Genomic DNA, 24265 nt, shown 5'->3' with positions numbered 1-24265 from the left:
TACTCAGTTTGTTTTTATTTTCTAAACACAAGTTTCAATCACAGTACACTTGAATCACATGATCATGGTGAATTTTTAGAAAGTGTGACGCCAAACGCAAGTAGAGGTGTCCTTCTAAATGATCCCTGGCAGATTAGAGATATACTGTCACCATCTACAAGTAACTGTTATACCAGTGTAGCTAAGCAAAGTGGAAAAAACTGTCTTATTAGTGTAGCTACACTGAGTGAAAACTAACTGTTATACCAGTGTAGGTAAGATAAGAGGAAAATGACTGTTATTAGTGTACCTGAAGTAATCTGAGTGGATTATAACTGTTATTCCAGCAAAGTTAATCTGAGCAGTTTGTAATAGGTGTACCAGTCAAGCTGAGTGGAATGTTACACCACTTAGGCTGAACTGAGTGTAATGAGCATTGTCAAAGCAGAAGGCAGAGGGACAGTATCCACTAACCCAGTGGTTCTCAACTCCAGCCCTGGGGGGGCATGTCTTTGTTTTAACTCTCCTCAGCTCAGGACTGACACACCTGATTCCACTGATCAATGAATCATCAAGTCCTTGATTAGCTCAATTAACTGTGGTAATGAAGAGTTAAAACAAAGACGTGCAGGACAGTGGCCCTTCAGGGCTAGAGGTGTGAACCACTGCACTAACCCTATGGCTGTATTCCATGCTATCAGCTGGTCTGATCAAACTTGAATTTGGTCACAGCTAACTTAACTGAATGTCAGAGACCAGAAGAGCTTGCCCATGTGTGGTGGAAACGGAGATGAGAAGAGATCACCTATATGTGGTGGAGGACAAGAGTGTTCAGAGATAGTTTTGCAGGGTTTTTTAGAGCTGGGGACACACAAAGGAATGTGTCAAATGTATGAAAGAGGCTGGCTGCAGACAGGAGAATAATTCCTGACAATGATGTCTCTCTTTACCAGCTCTGATATGCCCTTCCAGCTTTTCATTGTCCCCACTAACTTCCTCAGAAGACCAAAGTGGTGAAGAATCTACAGCTGAGTGATCACTCCTTTTACGTTTGTACAGATGACATGCAGTGCTCTGCTTAAGGCTCTCCAGAAGAACGCAAGCCTCTCTGATGTCTATTACAGATGTTACTGAAAAAAACATAACAGAAACAAAACAGATGTGTGTGTATTAGGAACAAAGAGAGAAATTGACCATATAGCAAGTCACTAAGAAAAATCCTAATTTCGCCGTAGAATTCAATGTACATATCAAAAAGTCTAAAGACACTGATATGTACTTTAAAGCACTTTAGAAAGAAATATTTTCTAAAGCAATACCAAGAAATATAAGTACTCCCTCTTTTTATTACAAGGAAACTAGATTAATGCTATTTAAGATTAAAAAAAAAACTATGTAACTTACCTATGACTAGTACAGAAACTGATCTGCACTGAAGAGCTAAAGAGAGCGGATCAGACCCATTTTAAAGTCCCCATGGTGGATACCTTTTAAATATAGAATTGATTTGAAAAGCCCCTAGTTAATTTTTAAACCACTGCATGGCCAATGCCCTAGGTATATCTCCAGTGTCTTCTAGAAAAATCCCCCTTTTGATCCTTGCATCAGGAGTCGGAACAAAAGCACATTCAGGATTCAGTCACTACCCAATCAAGTCTGTAACGGCCTGGCTGAGAGCGTTAGAGCATCAAAAGATGGCAGACACTTTCAAGAAAAAGTAGACTTCTCTTTTGACATATACCTTTCCAACATCTATTTAATGGTCTTTTCTCTGAAATTGATTTTTGATTTTCCTGCAATTGTACTTCTATTTCATTGCATTTTACCTGATCATCTCATATTTTATTTATTTCATCCTGTGTCATCTGTGACAAACGCTAGGGAATTCATCTTTTCCTGTGATGTTTTATCCTGTTGTTCAGGCTGTTTTCATCTTCCATTTACCCTGTGAAGCATATAGCACATTTTGATTGATGTAGTCCTGCATCAATGACAGCAAGTAGGGCAGCTTTTGACAAGAGTTTGAGTCATATATCTTACATCTGGGAGAAAAAAAAATCAGGTGAGTAGGAGATGATCGTAGTCAGTGTTGGAATTTTAATACATAATGGATTGGTTATTGAATGGATATTCAAATATTTTAATCAGGAACTGTGAATACACATCATCAATATGCTGGAATTAATTATACATGATGTTGCATTCCAGGGATGAGCTGCCACTCGTGCAATTTCAGTTTAATGCAAACAGACTTATGAGACCAGCAGTGTCAATCACAGCAGCTGCCATACAGTATACAAAACAGATCACAGGAATGGTTAATGAGGTAGAGTTACAAAAACAGATTACACAAATGGATCCTGATGTAGAGTTACAGAAACAGCTTACAGAAATGGATCCCGATGTAGAGTTACAGAAACAGCTTACAGAAATGGATCCTGAGGTAGAGTTAGAGAAATAGATTACAGAAATTAATCCTGAGGTAGAGCGTCAGAAACAGATTACAGAAATGGATCCTGAGGTAGATCTGGTGGGGAGGGGGATTAGGATTACATGGGTTCTGTGGGACTCAACATGAATATTGCTGGTCTGAGACAAGTTTGCTCTAGTGCAGAAGGGGATAAGCAGTCAAAATTAGGATCATGAGACAAGGATAACAAATGTAATAAAATTTGCAAAAAAGAAACATATCAGTGATTTAAATATGCTTGCACACCTGTGTATATACCATATCTGGCATGTGGAAAAAGCTAAACGGGCTCAAGGTAGAATGTGACAGATGTCACTGGCAAAAATGAAATACGTTACAGTATGTTCATACATATGCCAAATCAGACACTGAAATCATAAGGCTCTATATCAGAATCATAAGGTTCTACATTAGAATTTGGCTGGTGGTCTGACTTCCCATCGTGTGAAAACTGACAGCAATAATTCCTGGCAGTAATACGCCTGGCAACTGTAAATCTACTCCACTGACTTCTCATCTTTGCTCATGGAACAAAACATATTTGACATATTTTAGAAAGCATATATTAGGAATTGGGGATCCCTTCTTGCTACAGCTTTTGTAAATGTGGAATGATTTTGGATACAGTTCAGAACTTTGAAGCGCATACGGTGTGAATGAATTAAAGTTTTCAGAGATATAGTCCCTATGTTGTGTATAAATGGTTGTCTAAACATGCCACATGATCATAGTACCAATAACAGGATCATGTACAGCTGAATAATGGATTTTCTTTTTGGAAGACTGTGTGAGTCTAGGCAAGGATCTCTGTAAAATGTGGAGACTGGTACACTACACGGAAGTGTCATCGTCCCACTGGTATTTAGCTACGTGAGAAACAACATTTTCTTATTGGCTGAACTTGATGCTGGTACATGGCTATGTATGTGCTGATGATGGGGCCTGGTGGAGGAGGAGCTGGAATGTTTCCTTAGTTGCCAAAATGCAGATTGCATGCTTTGCTAAGAGACCCAACAGATGTGATCTTGACCTGAAACAAAATAGACAGTCTTTACAGTTTTTAAGCTTATTGTCATGTGGTTGGATATGAAGCTGACAATGGTGCTCATATTGATTACAAGCAATCTGTACTTTGTTAACTTTGTCAGAATATTGTTTGAAACTGCTTATGGGTCATTCCGTGTCAAATCAGACAGAATCCAGGAAAAACTTAGTCCTGTAAAATATTTTTGTTCAGTTTCAATGTCTGTGTATTTTTTTGGCCCGTGATATTTTTTTTTTTACGCTCACAAAAGCACCTTATCTAGGAAGACATGTTTGGGCATTAATATCTTGAAAAGTATTATTCCTAGCCTCACCAAACTTTGTAGGATGGAGAACAAACATGTTCTCAGTATGACCGAACTATTAAAAATTCGTACTGCCCACTGATTTTCTATAAGGCCCTAAATTTGGAAAAAAGTGCAAAATTCCTAAATGAGAGTGATATTGAGGGTATTATAAACCCATTTTTTTTGCATCCATATGGTATCAATCATTATTTTTTCTTCAAATATAATCTTTTATCAATTTTGTGCCAATATTTGAGGTCTCTACTGCTAATGGACATGAAGTTATTAAAAATAAAGCAAGGCTTGGTAGCATTTTTCAGTCATTTTCATCAGACCAAAATGACATGTGAGGTAGTTAGTAGGAACATAAAAATGTGGAAATTGCTTGATGTATGGTTATTAACATTACAAAGTGCCAATGTCCTTCTATGTTCCCTTCATACAAGTCTTAATTAGGACCCCTGCAGTCCCCCCCTGCAATTCGAACCCTGATTGCTTGCAAAACATATTGTACTACACTGCAGCAGCTACGACCATGAAAATGTGCAGTTATGTCATAGACTTTGGGAGCTGGGACTAGAAGATGTGGAACTATTCAAGTAGTATAAAGAGCCTGCTGGACATTAAGGCAGGCTAGAAAAGGATACATGTGCTCTTTTATTTCACCGGCGAAAAAAAAGGGGGGAAAAAAAAAAGACCATGCCCAGCGTACCATGCACTTGTTATGAATAATCTTCAATCTCCACGCTATACTCCAGCCCAGTAGATAGCAGTAAATCACTTTTCGTCTGCGCGCTTACGCAATTAAAACACATAAATTATACGAAGAAGAAGAGGAAGCGGAAGAGGATGGAGAAGCAAGGGCAGGAAGTGTTCTCTCAACTAGCGCCCGTACTGTAACTGTTAGACTTGCTGCTACAGTCACTCGCATCTCCTTCTTTTTAATGAAGGAATTAGGATTTAGTGCTCGTAACCCTGGCGTTTGAAGAAACTAACACGAGAACTGCATTTACTAATGAGTAACGTCATCTTACCCTGCCCCTCGGCTTATGTAACGTCAGTTAAGTTTTTTTTAGGATAGCTTGTTTGCCGACAATATTTATTCATTATATTTGTTAGTTTTTGCCAGCGCAGTGTCATATAAGAACTGAAATTAATTAGCCATTGCTGGAGATTCAAGAATCGCGCCATTATTAACTTGGCCCATGTTGTCTGTCGTCCCTGACAATAGCTAGTCGGTTTCGAAAGGCAAGGTTAAATATAAACTACAGGGGCTACTAAAGATTCGCTCACGCAGCCAAGGGCAAGGACCAAGATGCTTTGAAACTTCGCATAATCACTACATCTTGGTAAGTGAGGTAGTCAGTTGTATTGTAATATATATATATATATATATGTATATATATATATGTATGATCATTTTATTTAGTTGCTGTTAGCTCCCTGCATTCAAACAAGGTAGTTTCAGGAGGCTGAAATTAAAAATTTAATGTTGTACACACCATGACACTAATTTGTTTCCTTCATCCGTAAGAAGCTCGGACAAGACATGACATACTTTGCCATTAGCAGTGCGTCAAGAGGAAGTGCTTGCTGACAAGGTTCGTGTGGATAGTTTCGAAAATATGTGTTTATACGGAAGGCACGTTTAGTTCGTCGTCAGTACACATAAAATTGGGCCTGATGCCCATGTAGTCACCTGCTCCTTCGAGGGCATGCCGATCTCTAATAACTGATATACGTGGATATGGCCAATGCCGCTTGTTCATTACAGAACATCATCTGTCTCAGCGTTATATAACCATGTTTCCCAGCCTGGACTGAACCTGTGTGGACCATTCGTGTATAGATGCCAAACACGATGGGCCCCCATGTGCATGAATGATCGGAGTAACGTCCGTTTGGCTTTTATTGTTGGCCTATGGCTTTTTTTAGAGTCCTCATAAGAGGCAGCGGAAACGTGCCGAGTGAAGCATCAGTGATAAGAAAGCTGTAGCGGGTCTCGTGGGGTCTGCGATATTCCCTGCGTGTGCAGGGTGAATTCCCCGTATTTTCATTTTTCCCCCTCAGATCGTTTCTTTGAACTGTACACACTTTCTTTCATTTTCGATGTCTGTTGAACATGACCTTTGTATCTGATCTAGCCAGCATTTGAGGAAGACAGTGATGTTCGCTAGAGTACGTGCGAAATAACTAGTTTTATAGCATACATTGTCCGCGAAAAAGTTGCTTTCTCACAATGAGGTAAGGACTGAAATTACTTGTAGCATGTTCTTCCGCATTAAAGGCTGCAGGTTGAGCCGTGTTTTTGTGAATGTTCATGACACTCTAAGTGTCCTAACCTCGGCAATGTTAGCGCTTTTACGTATTTTTAAAATAGCACATGACTGCTCCAGTACCCTGGATACCTGTAGATTAACTTTAAGAAAATTTACAGCTGTCGTTGTGGATGATTGAGTCATATAATGTAGGCCATACGATATGTATAATATTCTGTATTGTGCACAGTAGAGAGTCCACGATTGCAAATGAAGTCAAATGCTAACCATATCACTTGAAGATAAGTGCCAGTGACGCAGAAGTACAATTATTTCAATTTTTTTATTGCTGAAGCTGTTTGTTTTTGAAGCACAGATATTCAAATAATTTGGTTCTTTTTGCATTAGACCGAGTGAGTGAAGTCTGTTGCAAAACATTAGAAAGCTTTTTGTTTTATAAGAGAGCAAGAATATAGCTTTTTGGGAATGGGAAAAATGTGTGTTTAGTGGCACGTTAGTCCTTGAAGGAAAGCATTTTAATGTGTCTGTGGACAGAATTAAGGGATTGGAGCAGTAAAGGGTATTTCAGCTGCTCTGTGACTCAGCTGCAGGTTGTTACACAGATCATCACTAATAAGAAGATATTTCCCAATGCTTGGTTTGTCTCTGTTATTTATCATTGTTATTTATTAATATATCACAGTTTGGTCATTTGGCTATTTCTCATTTCTCTTGATAGTTCTGTCACTAAGGTGATGAGTTGGATCCTGTCCTGGCTTAAGAGGAAAATATTCTTTCAACAGCCATAGGGTGTTAATTTGTACATATCAAATCAAATGTAGGTGCACAGGAGAAACAGTCTGTGTTTGATTTGTTTATTTCACATCTTGTTTTCTTCTGGGTGTTAAAGGAAAGAGAGAAATTTACCTGTTAACTCTGGAAAAGTATCAGATGTTTTGAAAACTCTGAGGTTTCACCAGACTGCATAGTTTGTTTGACTTCACTTAACTGACATTGAGTGTCAAGCATTGTCAAAGAGTTATGCCTTTTTTTGCATTTTGTTTTTCCCCAAAAGGAATACCTTTTTCTTAATTTCTGTCTGACTGCATGTTTACCAACATTACACAGATAAGAGACAGATCCTTGAGTGTGCAGACAGTGCTGTGTGCAGTTTTCTGTCGGTGTGCCTGTAGAGCGACACTGGCCCAGCTGTGGGGCAAGGGCAGTCAGGTCTTGTATAGCCTCACTGCTGTGTGTCATCCACAGATCACAACATCATTTCATAACAGCACTGCTTTTCTCCTCCCCATGTCCCCTCATACTGCACTTTTATTGTAACGTTGGGTAGACACAATCAAATGAAGAGATCCTGGTATTTTTGCAATTTAAAATCATGTCAGCAAATCATTTCTTATTTTCAGTCATATCAGTGGCTGTGGAGAAGTTGAAAATGGTATTTATAGCATAAATGTAATTCTGCTTAGTGTTCTGTTGTGTACGCTGATACAGGATCTTGTTTGTATTCCATTTTATGGCATTAACTGACATTTGATTCATGAAGGTGAAAGGTAGTTGTCTCTGGCTACATTGTCAGTTTTCCAGTCAGGTGGAGCAGCGCAGTGCAGTGCAGAGGACTGTGTTTCCATTTGACTTTACACATGACAGAGTCTTCTGAATTCAGGCAGGACATGGCCTTCCTTTAGGAGAGATGACATGGAAAACATGTAAACATGGAAAACATGTCTGTGAATTACAGACAACAGGAGCAGTGAGTTTATTGGAAAGTCTTGAACTCTCCTCAGATGTATCCACCCTCTTATCTGTGTTTGCTTTTTTTCCTCTCCAAAGAAGCCAAATGTGACCTGAACTTCACACAGACATGAACACTGTCCAGTGAAAGTTTAGGTCTCCAGCTCCATTGTAAAGTTATAGTTTTGACTCCCTGAACACTGCACTTTTGGAACATGCATTTTTGGTAAAGGTTTACATGTATGAGAACAACAACCACAGAAAACGGTGAATAGAGGCATACGTTACACAGATGCTGTCTAAGCCTGATCCCTGATTTAGATGCTGACTATGTTTTCAATTTTCCAGTTCACCAATTTCACCAATCACCCATTGGTTTGCGCATGCATTTAAAATTCATACAGTAGAAGGAAAACAGGAGTAGGGAGTGTCCCCTCAGCTTGTGCCTCTTGGCTACTTATTTATCAAAGGGTTGCGTTTGAACACACTAAAGATGACGAGGTGACAGCATTTACTGATTAATGTAAAATGTAGTGATAACTGTTATTTCTGGCTTATTTGCATGTGTGCTTTAGTCTTTTTCACGCATGTTTAGTGTAGTCTTTTCTATGCATGTGTGATATAGCACGTTTGATCTTGCACTGATGTTGATTTTGGGAATAACTGTTCTGTCTGGATCACATTATAGAATATTAGTATTTTTGCATATTAGTTCATAAATCAGTTGACATTCAGTCGGATTTCAGTGAAAGTGGATGTGAAGTATGATGTGAAACAGTAAAGACACCCTGGAAAACTTCCCCGGGCAATCAACTGTACACAACGCGCAGCCCTGTTATTCTGTGTGTCAGCTGTGGAGTGCCAGACATTGATTTGACGCATCAGTGTCTGACACTAAGGACTAGGACCCTGGCCGATAAATTGGTGTGCCGATATTGTCGGCCGATATGAGCTAATTGCAGATAAATCAGTATCGCCGTTTATAATGGCCGATAAATGACAATTAAAAAAGAAACAGAAGATGGATCCTTCAACCATGGTATGACATTTATGTCAGCCATGCCTGGCTTTGCTGCTGTAATGTGAAAGCTGGTATAGCTGGTCAAACATTAAAATTACGTTTAACGTTACGGTAGTTGAGTGGTTGACAAACTTGATTGTAGGTTTACTTATGAAACAGCTTGGCAGTTCTAGCAAATAAACAAACAATGGCCCTGTCATTTCTCCCTTGTCACTTCTAAAAATTCTCTGGCGACATCGCTTACAGCAGCTTATAATGCTGTCTATTGCTGGTTACTAACAAAGCTAGCTAATACCATGTTTATCAGTGGAAGACCGCTAATGTTAATGAGCGATTAAACGGTAGCGTTTAACTTATTCTGCATAAATGGAGCAATGGTAAATATGTCTGCGACTCGAATGTCTGTAGTTACAGTCGGTGCATTGGACATTATTAGGCTAAACCAGAGGGAACCATGGGTGACACCAAGGAGGGGCTTGGGGGTGCTGTAGCTACCCCTAGGATAGCTATAGCACCCCCAAGAAATTTCTGTGGTTTATTTAGAATTTTTCATTTTTAGCGTGTGAATACTATCACTTATAATTTTAAAAAATAAATAACTACATTAATAAAACAAACTGATTATTTTTAGACTAAAAAACATAAAGCCAACACAGGTGATCTGATTCAGCCAATGGGCGCAGCACACATTGAACTTTTTGGTTTGATTTCACGTGCTGTTAGCGAGAGCGCAAATTTTTTTTTGTAACTTAGTATTAGCGAAGCATTAGCAATATCATAATGGATCGTTTTTTACTTCATAAATGTTTTGTTATGAAGATGTCTGATGGTAAGGACAATTCTGACTTCTCATAATTATATCTATACGATGCTCTCTTTTCTTTTCTTTTCTTTATTTAAATTTCTATTGATATTTAGCTTTTAGTACAGTTACAGGAGTTGTTGCAATATATGTCACTGCTGGTGTACTTGTACAATCATGCATGTAACAAATAAATGTCTTGAATCTTGAATCTCATTCATACAGCATTAAATCTATGGAATTCATTAGTTAAGATGTTGGTAACTGGCAGCATGAGTTTGTGATCTCAAAATCTGCATCTGAAATGTGCACAAACCTGTGTCTGTTGCTTGCTGCTTGTGTGCAAGCCATGGCTGTGGCATATTTGTGTGAAATTTTATATTCAGAGGTGTGTTGATGTAGGCTGGCATGTGAACCTTATGGCATCTGTATCCCATGAGCTGAATATCTTGCCTTATGTTTAATACAGAATGGCATTGTAACTGTCGAGGAGCAGGTACTACATATGTGTGCGCGTGTGTGTTGCTGTATGTGTATGTGTGTTGGGGGTGTTGCAGTAGAATTTAAACTGTTGCGACCAGCACATTAATGGGAAACCCTGAATTTTAGAGCACCCTTGCTGAAAGGTCAAGCAACCCCATAGCATAAAGAAAAAGAAAATCTCTGGTGCTGCCCCGGAAGGGACACGTAAATAAATGTGAGCTGAACAAGTATCTAACATGGGTAGGTAGCCAAACAAAGTTATGTAGCTTCTCTTTCAAACTTGTAGTGTGAAATCCCAAAGTGGCAAGTCCTCGATATGACATGACAACAGTCATGTAGTATTAGATGCATTCAACAGCAGCATTCACTCTAGGTCACCATCAATTTACTACATTATTTATCAAAACTTATTTTGTTGTACTTTTGTTCAAAGTACTATTTATGACAATAAAAGAAGTTTATTCTTAAACTGCAGTATGTCATGTTATCTTGTTGAGGACTCTTAAATAACTACACATAACAAATGTTAGGGAAAATGTTTGTTAGTGTTATGTGTTTCTGAAAAAAAAAAGAATATTAGCTTATATATCGTTATTGGATTTTTAATTAATCAAAAATCGAAATCAGTATGAGTCTGAAAAATCCTATATTGGTCAGGCTCTACGCAGAACTACACAGCTAAGAACTCAAAGTCTGACACTCAGAACAACACGGCTCTGAACTCAGAACTACATAGCTCTGAACTCAGAACTACATAGCTCTGAACTCAGAACTACATAGCTCTGAACTCAGTGTCTTACACTCAGAACTACATAGCTAAGAACTCAATGTCTTACACTCAGAACTACACAGCTAAGAACTCAGTGTCTTACACTCAGAACTACACAGCTCTGAACTCAGAACTGCACAGCTCTGAACTCAGTGTCTTACACTCAGAACTACACAGCTCTGAACTCAGTGTCTTACACTCAGAACTACACAGCTAAGAACTCAGTGTCTTACACTCAGAACTACACAGCTCTGAACTCAGAACTACATAGCTCTGAACTCAGTGTCTGACACTCAGAACTACACAGCTCTGAACTCAGAACTACACGGCTCTGAACTCAGTGTCTTACACTCAGAACTACACGGCTCTGAACTCAGTGTCTTACACTCAGAACTACACAGCTCTGAACTCAGTGTCTTACACTCAGAACTACACAGCTCTGAACTCCACAATAAAGTAAACTCCACGTCCATATGGAAAGTGTCCAAAGTACACAAGCACGTACCTGTAGGTGCAACTAGGCCTGTAACAATTATTTAATAATTGTCTAACCGCGATTTTTAGACGTGATGGCGGTTTCTTTGTTGAACCGCAGTTAAAGCATTTTCTTTTTTTTTTTGGCTGATGTTTTCTCAACAACAACAACAAAAAAATAGAATAAAATAGAATAAAAGCAGTCTTGGGCGACAGAGACAGATTGAAGACGAGACGATGTGCATCAGGTTTAGCATTTGGGCTTCAGGATAAAATTAGCACGATTAATCAATTGCGTTAATTTGATTCATGAACATAACTGCTGACAGAGGTTCAGAAATCATGTTAACCTAAATCTAACTTTCTGTTTATGAAACAAGCTTTGTTTAATGTATTTTCATGCACACACATTTAACATACAACACGATAATATTAAATAAATTAATTCTTACCATCTATTGTTGCCTTGCGTTGCACCATGTCTGGTTAGTGCCATCCCCCTCTCTACGTCACAACTCGGGTATCAGAGTTTCCCACTAGTAATTAAACTGTGAGTGCCTGATCCGTCACCTGGAAGCACGATCCGTTCTGCACATGCACGCGCTGACGATTGGGATTAGGTTAGTTGACCTTTGCGCAAGTGCGCGCATATGCAGAATCGATTGTGTAGCCGGGTCGGATACTTGCACTTTATGACTTTGTTTGACCATTCATGTGTTCAGAACTCGTAATTACGATATTTCCGATAGCACATGAAGGCTACAACAGTTGCGAAGTCAAGTTGCCTTTCGAACGTTAAAAATCCAAACAGGTTTTTGTTTTTATTTCATTTTTATTTTAAAAATCCAAACAGAAGCAGTTTCATGAGAAGCGGTGTTGTACTTTTGAGAAATGCACATAATATTATACTGGTACATGCTAGGGCTGAATGATTTGGGGAAAATATCTAATTGCGATTTTTCTGACAGAAATTGCGATTTCAATTTGATTTGCGATATAATTTTTTTAGAGTGAAGCTTCAGTTCAATATTCACTGTGTAATAGATTTAAAACATGTGATGGAGCATTGCCACATGAGATACCATCAAAAAAGTAACTGCTCTATGTTCTAATGCAAAGATGATAACTTAAAGATATATAAGGAATTGCTTACAACATTTTTTACATTTTTACATTTTTTAATTGGCGTAGAACAATCGAACATGTAAGGGATAATGTAGAGTCCGCCAGTCATTATCGAAAAATAAATTCCCACAGGACACAAACGACCGTGCTTATTATACAGTTACTTGCCAAAATGACAAAAAGAAACTTTGTTTCATTTTAATAATTTTATTTTATTGTTTCGTGGCTTCCGCTGAGAAAAATAGTCCCTCTAGCAAACAGAACTTTTAAGTTGCAAGTGTTGCGTAGCAACACGTTAGGCTACCTGCAAACTAGTCAACTTGTTGCAGATAGGCTGTTAAATTCCGTTACAGTAAGTGAACGGACTACTTGTGGAATGGTATAAAGATGTGAATCAGAAGCACAAAACCTGTTCCCAGTGGCAGCGGTCATTATTCTTTTTCAGCTGTCATTATCAATATCGCACCTCCGAACGTTGGGATGGCCCATTCAATTCAAAGGAACTTTCTGCAGCATGCTGAGGAACCGTCAGACGCGATCCATAACGTATATCCTAAATCGCAGCCTTTGCGATTTGCTAATCACACTGTTTCAAATCACAATTTCGATTTGAAATCAATTAATCATCCAGTCCTAGTTTTCACTGGAGTTTACATGTAGTGTTGGTAAAAAAAAATTGCTTGACACTGTCCCGTTGGTCATGTCAAAATGTGGGGAGTCTGCAAGCCCAACTGAATTCAGATTAACTACAATTGGACGATCTGTCATTTTGGGAGTAGAGGGATAGAGGGATTAGATTCAAGATTCAAGAGATTTATTTGTTACATGAATGATTGTACAAGTACACCAGCAGTGAAATGAATTGCAACAGCTCCCGTAACTATACTAAAAAGCAAAATATCAATATAAATTTAAATAAAGAAAAGAAAAAGAGAAATATATAAAGGTACACACAGGAGGTAACGAGAAACAATATAAAATAACAATATAAAAATAATATAAATAGAAAACAAAATAAAAATAATAATAGAAGCTGTTTACAAGGAGGTAAACGGCTGTAAGTGTATGATTAGTTGCACCGAAGTATATACAGTTGCAATGAAGGTGGTACAAAAGATTCAAAGTGCAAAGGTGCAGGTATGTGAACGGTTGTAAAGTATTGCAAAAATGGAGTGTGCAAATAGGTGCAGAATATGTGTAGGATGTGTGTTATGTTCTCCGTATGACATGGGGGAAGAAGCTCCTCCTCAGCCTCTCAGTTCTGGCCAAGGTGGAGCGGAGACGCTTGCCAGTGGGCAGCCACTGAAACGGATTGTGGTTGGGGTGTTGAATATCCATGATGATCTTATTAGCCCTGGACCTGCACCGCCTGGTATAGATGTCCTGGAGGAAGGGCAGAGCTGTCCTGGCAATGTGTTCGGCACACCGGATCACTCTGTGAAGAGCTTTCCTGTACAATTGCCATACCAGGCGGCATGCACCCAGAGGGCACAGACTCTGCTGTGGCGATATAGAAGGATTTCTGCAGCACTGTAGAGATCTTGACTGTCAGCCTGCTGTCAAGCAAAAAATACAATGTTTTATGATCATTTAGAGGTGTGGTTTACTTCATAGGATGTGTACTTGTGTTATTACATTATCTGAGTCACATAACAGTGAAGTAACCAAAGGTTGGATCCAGGGATTCATTCAAAACTTTAATTTGTTTGAGAAATAATAAATTAATAAATATGTTTTAAATTTGCCCAGAGGAGACAATTGAAATTATTTCTGAGACAATTCATTGTACAACAGCATTTTGAATTGTTACATCTCTAGGTATAACTGACTTACTTTACAGTGCAGAGAAATACACTGCACCAGCGTTTGTTCTGGTGATTTGACACAGGCTGAGTTAAACTGGTAGAATAGATGGAAGTTTTTAAACTGGAGGAGAGCAGGTGTGAGGTGGTATTAACACACATCCTTAAGCCATGCCGTTTATAGAAAACAGTCGCCTAACGCTCCTGCAGCCAGTGTGTTTGTGTTTATGGAGCTTGAAATGCAAATGTCATTATTACTGCAGCCCCAGCAGCCTTAGTGTTGGTTTACAGCAATAAGACTTCAATTTGCATGTTAGCCACTCCACTGCAGCAAGTGCGTGAAACTCAAAACTTTGAGTGTTTTTTTACAATGTTTTATGACAGGGTATTTTTGTGATATCTGAACCATTGGCTAACTGTTAAGCAACATATTGTAGACATAAAATGAGCCAGTTTGTATCGTTGTTTTTGAATGGTTTGATTGAGTTGGCTGATTTTTTTTTTAAACGAATAATTATTTTTTCCCCACAGTGCAATGTCTTTGGTTTTCTCCCGACCCAACACAAACGCAATAGGCAAAAAGGACAAGAGACTCATGGCAGAGGTGAACGCGTCTCCGCTCAAACACTTTGTCACTGCTAAAAAGAAGATCAACGGCATCTTTGAGCAGCTAGGAGCCTACATCAAAGAGAGCTCTGCCTTTCTGGATGGTGGGTGGCTCTGAAACTCTTGAATGACCTGAGTGTTTAGACCAAGACCTTAGTGCTTGTGGAGGCTTACCTGGATGCTCTGTGTTTGGTGGCTTTGTTTTACTGAGCAATGAATGGAGTCAGAGCTATGCTGAATATGAATAAAGAGGAAGGACTCAGTTGTATATGGTTGATTTGTAATGTGTGGTTGTGTATGGTGTTTGTTTTGCAGAGACGTATAAAAATGAGGACCTTGACCCAGTCACGACTGAGGAGCAGGTTACCGATGTACGGGGTTACCTGTCCAAGGTAACAGGGATTGGGGAAGTGCTGGCACGAAGACACATGAAAGTGGCTTTCTTTGGCAGGTACAGGACAATCCATAGGCATTTTCTCTTTGTTTGTGAGTGTGTGTGTTTTGTGTAAACATGGTAGATGGACTTTCCCACTGTTTCCCTAACCCCTAACCCTGCTCTGTTATGTGTTGGTCTGTGGTGAACAGGACTAGCAATGGGAAAAGCTCTGTGATCAATGCCATGCTGTGGGATAAAGTCTTGCCCTCTGGCATTGGACACACCACCAACTGTTTCCTGCGTGTGGAGGGCACAGACGGTAATGAGGCCTTTCTTCTCACAGAAGGCTCAGAGGAACGGAAGAGTGTCAAAGTGAGTATGCTGGGTGAACACTGCATTGCGGAGCCTGTAGTTCATTTTCAGTTTTTCAGTTTTTTTTATTACCTGACCTGTTTTGTGCTGCATAGTGAGTCCATTCAAGACAATTATGACAGGGCTTGTGCTGACGACGAAAGCTCATATGTTTCTGGCCTGTTTATACATTTAATTCAGCTAAACTGAAATACAGCCATTCCTTGACATACGTCGAAGTTCCATTCTGACCGACCGGTCGTATCTCGAAATGGACATAAATTGGACGTATTTTAGCGTGGTATGTAGAAGGCGTATACGAATGGCAACTGAGAGATGCTGTGATGGACCCAATGCCTGGATATCGTCTGCCGGTCGCTATTGTGCGCACGCAGCCGTGAGCATTGGCTGTTTCATATGACCAGAAGACTTGACATATATTGTAGAAATTGTAGGGAAGAAGAGACCAACAATTTCTCTCACCGACTACGTGTGTGTCATTTATGGAAACACACACAGCTAGCGAGCTCAGGATGGCGCTGCCCAAACAGTAACAAACGTAGAGGTCATGTTACCCCAAAAAGCATTCTTTCTTAAAGGGACTCTGTCTACCTAACACAGAAAGGCACACAATATAACCATGTATGTAGAACATACACCAAACCACCGATTATGGTGAATTATGTTTATAGAGTCCGCTACAATATAATGAATATCCAGAGACTTGACTTTTAACTGTGTGAGCTCAACATTTAATGAAGACACTTGTGTACCGCAGTACATGAACTCTGGGAGAAACTGGACTAAGCACGCATTGTGTTACTCCGCTTCAGTAAGTTGGTTTTTTTTTTTTTTTTTGTTTTGTTTTTATACACAGTATTGTTTTTTCGGTCATATATATGGATGGTCGTAAGTTAGGGAGAGGCTGTATGTTTATACAGTCTTTGTTATTTTATGAGAAAAGGAAAAAGTCTGAACCATGACTTTATTAACATAGAAATGCTTTTTCGTAGGAATGAGTAACCCAACATCACGTGTAGTATAAATTAAATAAATCATTATCATATGTGGTAATTAGTAATAATTGGTGTTTTTTTAGGCAGTGTTCTACCTGTTAATTATTACACATTATATAATATGTATTATTATATAGTATTTCAGTGAAATGGACAAGGGAGACTTCTTGGCTATTGCTTTGTTATGTTTTTGGTTGACTTAGTTAGTTTAGTGTCATCTGTATGTGTGAAATACCGTAATGACAGGGTCAGATTGTTGGGTGTATACTCAGAAAAATCTTATCTCTGTTGATTAGCTATTGCACACCAGCTGTGTCCTGACACTGTAAACTGATGGCATGCAAATCATGCTGCAGCCAGCTGTGCAGTAATTGGCTCATTTCCATGACTAGATCCTGTTCACATTTCCCTGTGTGGGCGCTGTCACATTGTGTGTTGCATTGTGGGCTAACTGAAAGAAGGAATTGCTCAGAATGCAGTCTACTGCAGTTATACCACCCTCATTTGTTGGTACTACCAGTGTCTCATGCAAGAAAAACCTGATCATATTGGTCGCTGTCAGGAGCCAAGGTTAAGAGATGGATTATTATTTTTTTAAACAGCAACTATTCAGCGGCAGTTTGTCCTTTGTGTTCTTTCGTGGAACGTTTGGAATTTGTAACTCCTTCAATCATCTTCCCAACACTTTAACTCTACTCACACAGTTCATATGCACAGTTTTGTCATCTCCATCTAAAATTTATGATTGGCTGAGTTGGTTTTATGAGTGTGTGTTAGTCCGTTGGCATTGTGAGTATTTGTTGGTCCCACCATCCAGAAAACACCTATGCACGCACCATAGGTGTTTTCATTGATGTGATCTTTTATGTCAGCATTTCCACCGTGCGCAACCAAAAATTTACTCCTGCAGTGTGTGCAGAACGCAGCTTTTTTGTTGCCAGCAACTTTATGAAGAAACAGGTAAGCCTTCTGGAGGTCTTCAGTCAAGATGCTCTTTGGCATTATGCTAACCGTTAGTGTCCTTACAGATTCTGTCACACAGAGCTACAAGTGTCTTAGCAACACCCTTGACAACGACACATTGATTGACACACAAACAAAGGGTTAGGTAATAATGAGTGGGACAGAACATGATAAAGTCTATGTAAGCACTGAAAACAAGTATAATACTGTTATTATTATTATTATTTTAATTGTGTTGAAAACCGGGACAATTTGGTAGTGAATGTTGAAAACCGGGACATTTTAGTGTTCTACAGATATTTGTTGGGACTCGGGACACCCAGCTTGAACCCGAGACAAGCCCGGACAAACCGTATGTGTAACATCACTGGTTAAACAGTATAATATTAATCAAGTAAAAATATAGTACAAGAATGTGCTGATAAAATGTATTTTGCAGTTTGCCTTTATTGATAGCCTACATTTAGCAAGAAAAATAACAAAACAAAAAAAAAACCTAATATCCAAAGCCCAAAATTGAAAACCGAATACCTACCCAACGAACAGATATCCGAATAGTTGAATATTCGGGTCCAGCCCTAGTTCTAAGTGAGCTAAGTGTCTGATGAATGTTATCAGTGTGCCGTGTTTTTTTTGGTGAGGAAAGAGACTTTGGCCATGTTGGTGGGGTTGATCTGAGGCTCACAGGGCTGGGGTGTGTGTGTCCCCGTGGAGCGCTGTGTGACATCCATAAATGCAGAGTTATGCGCACACAAATATAGCCTGGGGACAATGTGCCACGCCGTGTGCTGACAGAGGTGACATGTTAGGAATGTGTGCACCGTGGATCTGGGGCATAGCTCTGGTCTGAAGTAAGCCCTGTTACTCTGGCCAAGGGACATTTGACTAAGGGAAGCCATTCCCACTGCTCTGTGCTGCATATTACCACATAATGACTAACTCACATGCACTGTGTCATGGGAGTGGGTCAGCTACAGAGCTAAAGATCTGTAGAGCCAAAGAGCTCATATTTCATATGTCAGTACAAAACGTTTTTTTTTTCTTTCTTAATGCCAACTGGAATACTATGACTGCTAATAATAATACCAGAGTGGAACTGAAATTAATGTTTCAAATAATGTTTTGTCTCTTTGTCGCTTGGCTTGTCAAAAGCTTCTGTGAAGTCAGATTATGTAAAATTTGAGTAAGACATGCACATGAATATCTTTAATGGCATTTGTAAAGATGATGTTAAACACTTGATAAGTCTCTGTGATTGCACACACACACTGTGAACAGCGAGCAGTGAATTTGTCTCTGCATGTGACCCATCCAACACACCAGTAGTGAACAGACGCAGGAACCCGGGGAGCATTAGGGTTAAGTGCCTTGCTCAAGGGCACACAGCCCTTGGATGTTGGGCCTGGGAATCAAACCGGCGACCCTCCGGTCACAAGCCCGGTTCTCTAACTTTTAGACCACGGCTGCCCATAAGATTTGACAGTGGCATGCTTATGTAAATGTTTTATTACATGTTGCTTTTTGTGCCGTAGAGGGAAGATTAATCTTAAATGGAATATTGTTGACTAGTGGTATAAACATACGCGAAAGTCACGGTCAGGTATGTACTTTGGTTTTGAAGTCACGGTTTGGTACGGTTTCAGTACAGTGAAAAAAGACATGCAAAACGTGAAATTTCCTTTCATTTAATATGACTTTACTTGTAAACTTATAAACTTACACAAACGTATCAACAATGGTAATATTCACATTTGGATGATGCCGTCTCAAATTAGTAATCATATTTGATATTCACATTTGGATGATACCGTCTCAAATGAGGTCATGTTCGACGTACTGCTAGCAACATGCCCGATTTCAGTTTAACAATGCCGGCACGCTGCCTTAGTCTCATCCACTTGTCTTTGCCCATTGCTACTGTAGTTCACTGGAGAACCGAAATGTTCCCAAAGGAAAGGAAAATTGAATGAGATCTTCCTAAAAAATGTACATCACAATAGTCTGAGACTTTCAGATTGTTTGTTATGGCCTACTACTTAATTATATAACCAGCGGTTGTGTAAATAAAGTACCAAATAGTACTTAATGTAAGTTTTGTTAATTTTGAACAGTTAATCTAATAATTTTGGCCAGTACTGTATACCATAAGAAAGTGTGTATGTGTGTGTGGTTTGTTTGGTAATTATGCTATATAAAAGTGTGTGCGTGTGTTTGGTAACTCCACCATAGGACAGTGTGTGTGTGTGTTCAGTAATTATGCAACATGAAAGTGTGTGTGTTTGGTAAACATGCCATATGAAAGTGTGTGTTAGGTAACTCCACTATGTGAAAGTTTGTGTGTGTATGCGTGTTTGGTAATTATGCCATATGAAAGTGTGTGTTTGTTTGGTAATTATGCCATATGAAAGGCTGTGTGTGTTTGGTAACTCCACCATATGAAAGTGTGTGTGTGTTTGATAATTATGTTATATGAAGGTGTATGTGTGTGTGATTGATAATCATGGTTTGATAATCATTGTGTGTGTTAAATAATTGTCATATGAAAGTGTGTGCGTGTTTAGTAATTATGCCATGTGAAAGTGTGCGTGTGTCTTTGGTAACTACACCATATTGTGTGTGTATATGTTTATAGTTATGTTATTTGAAAGTGTGTGTGTGTGTGTGTGTGTGTAGTAATTATGCCATATGAAAGTGTGTATGTGTTTGTTTGGTAATTATGTCATATGAAAGTGTGTGCATATTTGGTAATTATGTCATATGAAAGTGTGTGTGTGTGTGTTTGGTAATTGTGTCATATGAAAGTGTGTGTGTGTGTGTGTGTGTTTGGTAATTATGTTATATGAAAGTGTGTGTGTGTGTGTGTGTGTTTGGTAATTATGTCATATGAAAGTGTGTGTGTGTGTGTGTTTGGTAATTATGTCATATGAAAGTGTGTATGTGTTTGACAGACGGTGAACCAGCTGGCTCATGCTCTCCATCAGGATGAGGACCTGGACGCCGGCAGTCTGGTTTGTGTCATGTGGCCCAAAGCCAAATGTGCATTACTGCGGGATGACCTGGTGCTGATGGACAGGTAAGAAATCCTCCTGCCCCTCTGCAGCCTTTATTTAAAGCATGGGATTTTCGACCAACTGCCTGATGTGATACTCTCTTCAGTCATGCCACTTCATAAATCACCCTGATGCCCAGTGGTCCCTGACTGGCCGATGTAAATACCATAATGCAAACACCTCTTTACACTGGAAATTGTAAGAAAAAGATAGATGGTAAAGCTGAACAGGTCTTGTGTCTAATGTGCTTGCTGACACTGAATGCTGCATACTGGTCTGGCATGCTGGTTGCTTACCTCAAGCAGACCTGTGGGTGGCCATCGGTTACTGTCAAACGGAATTCTGATTTTTCTAGAAATGCCTCCCTGATGATTTGTCCATCACCCGAAAATATGTTTTGCCCCTTAAGGAAGTGGCTCAGCCAATAAGATGCTACTGTTTCAGCATCTTGTTCTGTGAAATGTCTCAGGAAAATAGCCTGCTGAGTGGCCAGCTGAGGTTAAAGTTCAGTGACCTTTCTCCTACTAAGGTCACTGTGAGCTGGTTAATCTCACACATGTTTTATGCATAGATCTGTCGTGCCATCCAGTATTGCCTCTTTTTTGGCATTTAAATAACTGCCTTAGGTATCAGGCATGCATTTGCCATTAGTCACTGTAAAAAAGAAGTTCTCTTCTCATTCTTGATGAAAGAAAACTTGTTCTTTCACCTGGACTCATTTCAGATCACTTTTTCTGCTGTCATAGAACTTACCAAGACTACTGTAGATACGGTTATCTATCATAGTGTATGCAGGTCAGACTCAGCCCTGTGTGAGTAACTCGATGACTAAATGGGCTGTCACGCTGCTGTGGGCATATGAATATAATTTTCAAATGACTTCAGCATGGAGCATCATCAGGAGGTGTGCGCTCTCATACAAAATAGACGAGAATCACCGTTTTCTAAAGTCATTTGTGTAGTTCAATATAATGGGGTAAAAATTGTAAAAGAAATATATACTAAGTCAACACAGATGATAATCCAGCAGCTGGTGATGTTTGTTGGACAGCCCCGACTTTAAAATGTGTAATAAAGATGACTGGTTGAACATCAACATCTGGAAATGATTTTTAATGTTGTTTGCTTTATGAAATAAAGAGGTGGCTGAATGAGTGCTCTGAGAAAGTAGAAGTGTGTGTGATAGTGTTTTATTTTGTTATATTTTGTCACATTTATGTGACACACATTAATCAGAGTTGTTGTTTTTTTTGTAGCCCTGGCATTGATGTGACTACTGAGCTTGACAGCTGGATCGACAAGTTCTGTCTGGACGCTGATGTTTTTGTGCTTGTTGCCAATTCAGAGTCTACTCTGATGCAGACTGTGAGTTGAAAGAATGATTTCTCCACAGTTGTTTTTTGAGTGCATACAGCAGAGTCCAGGACTTGCATGCATTTGTTTAACATCAGCTGGAGACAAGTGAGATGGGATTTTTCAAGTCAAACTTCACTGTAAATGGAAATCTTTCTAATGTGGTACATCAGTAAAGAGATGGATTTAAAGTACATATTAAAAAAAAAATCTTGATGGCACCATAATAACAGTTTTGGGACTATGTCAGATTAGCCTTTCACAGGCAGATGCCTGGGGAAATAATGATCAATATGAGGAATCTGGGAGTGAATGTACATTTTAACCATCTGTTTAAAGGTCGTCTCAGTCAGATCAGCGATATTGCCTTTTTTCACATGTCTGCTGCAGATAAGAGACTGTCTCTGACAATACATAATACTGAGGCCTTTAGACTCTGCTTTGCTTTAGTCACTGAGACCCAGGCCACTACAATTCGTCTTCGCAGATGCACTGCACTCAGAGTGCTAGATATGATCATACACGGGCACATATTACACATTTTTAGTTTGTTCTCCCAAAGGCTTTGAACCGGTTGAAGGAACGAAAACGAAAACCAGAAACAATGGATATTTCACTAGGAACAAAAACGAAACCAGAAACTTTATATTTTTAATGTTGTGGAACAGAAATATTTATTTGAAATACTCATAAGAGGTTAATAACGTTATTTTTTTATTCTTATATTTACTACAACAAATTAAAATATTTTCTGCACAGACACCAACTTCATAAATGTTTGATAGATAGGCTACCATGTTAAGAGAACTAATGTTGGAAATAGCCAGTTAGCTCCAGTTAGGCTAAACATGATGTGCCGCACATAGCCTGTTAGCAAGCTTGTTTACTTTGGCGTTAAAATAGTTTTTCATGACCGGGAAGCCACAGTGGATTTCGGCCCAAGGACAGATTGGACTACAGTGCTCCTGGTTAGTGATGCGGTGCATTTTTGTAATGTTTTGTGACAATAGCAACAGAGATTATAAAGTAAAATATCTATCAATAGAACTTTTTATACCGCCAGAAAGATACATATTGTCATGTTGCACAGTCCTACATGGAATGTTATTAACCGGTATTTTATTTGATTCTAACTGGTTTGGGAACGATAATTTTAAGGTGGAACGCAAAACCGGAAATGTTAAAATACCGATTCTGCTCAGAACGAGCTGATTGAAAAAAAAAAAAAAAGTTCTGGTTTGAAGCCCTTGCTCTCCCGTGATAATGAACATCTACTATAATTCATAGTTGTTCAAATTATTATTTGACAGGTCAGTAAATATTGGCTTTTGTTCTTTAATTGTGGCTTTACTTTTAAATGCCATAAGTGAGGTGAAAGAAAGAGTCTGATTGTCTTTCTGTTGCAGGAGAAATCATTTTTTCACAAAGTTAATGAACGCCTCTCCAGTCCCAATATCTTTATCCTGAATAACCGATGGGATGCCTCGGCCAACGAGCCAGAATACATGGAGGAGGTAAGACCACACACATACACACACACACACACACACACACAGACAGAGCTTTATGAGACACATACACACAAGTGTGCACACACAGCTTTACAACACACACTCTCACGCACACACACAGCTTTACGACACACACACACTCACATGCACACAGCTTTACCACACACACACAGCTTTACCACACACACACAGCTTTACCACGCACACACAGCTTTACCACACACACAGCTTTACCGCACACACAGCTTTACCGCACACACAGCTTTACCACACACACACACAGCTTTACCACACACACAGCTTTACCACACACACTCTCACACACACACAGCTTTACCGCACACACAGCTTTACCACACACACAGCTTTACGACACACACACACTCACATGCACACAGCTTTACCACACACACTCACATGCACACAGCTTTACCACACACACAGCTTTACCACACACACAGCTTTACCACACACACACAGCTTTACCACACACACAGCTTTACCACACACACAGCTTTACCACACACGCTCTCACGCACACACAGCTTTACCACACACACACAACTTTACCGCACACACAGCTTTACCACTCACACTCTCACACACACACAGCTTTACCGCACACACAGCTTTACCGCACACACACAGCTTTACCACACACACTCTCACACACACACACTCACACGCACACACAGCTTTACCGCACACACAGCTTTACCGCACACACAGCTTTACCGCACACACACAGCTTTACCACACACACACTCACACGCACA

The 24265-nt window shown here is 39.4% G+C and overlaps 1 protein-coding gene across 1 annotated transcript in view; it reads left to right on the top strand.

The window, feature by feature from the left end:
* Nucleotides 1-4699: 4699 nt before the first annotated feature.
* mfn2 (mitofusin 2) overlaps nucleotides 4700-24265 on the top strand; it is a 35585-nt gene continuing 16019 nt past the window's right edge. Inside the window, exons 1-7 of the mRNA XM_030784977.1 lie at nucleotides 4700-5129; nucleotides 14795-14973; nucleotides 15185-15320; nucleotides 15455-15617; nucleotides 20524-20648; nucleotides 21882-21990; nucleotides 23385-23492. Of these exons, the coding sequence (XP_030640837.1) occupies nucleotides 14799-14973; nucleotides 15185-15320; nucleotides 15455-15617; nucleotides 20524-20648; nucleotides 21882-21990; nucleotides 23385-23492 (816 nt within the window). The 5' untranslated portion in view covers nucleotides 4700-5129; nucleotides 14795-14798. The remainder of the gene's footprint in view (nucleotides 5130-14794; nucleotides 14974-15184; nucleotides 15321-15454; nucleotides 15618-20523; nucleotides 20649-21881; nucleotides 21991-23384; nucleotides 23493-24265) is intronic.

The sequence above is a fragment of the Chanos chanos genome, chromosome 9 (genome assembly GCF_902362185.1).
Source record: "Chanos chanos chromosome 9, fChaCha1.1, whole genome shotgun sequence".
NCBI classification, from domain to species: domain Eukaryota; kingdom Metazoa; phylum Chordata; class Actinopteri; order Gonorynchiformes; family Chanidae; genus Chanos; species Chanos chanos.
Note: the sequence above shows the minus strand (reverse complement) of the source record. Positions and strands in the feature narration are given on the sequence as shown.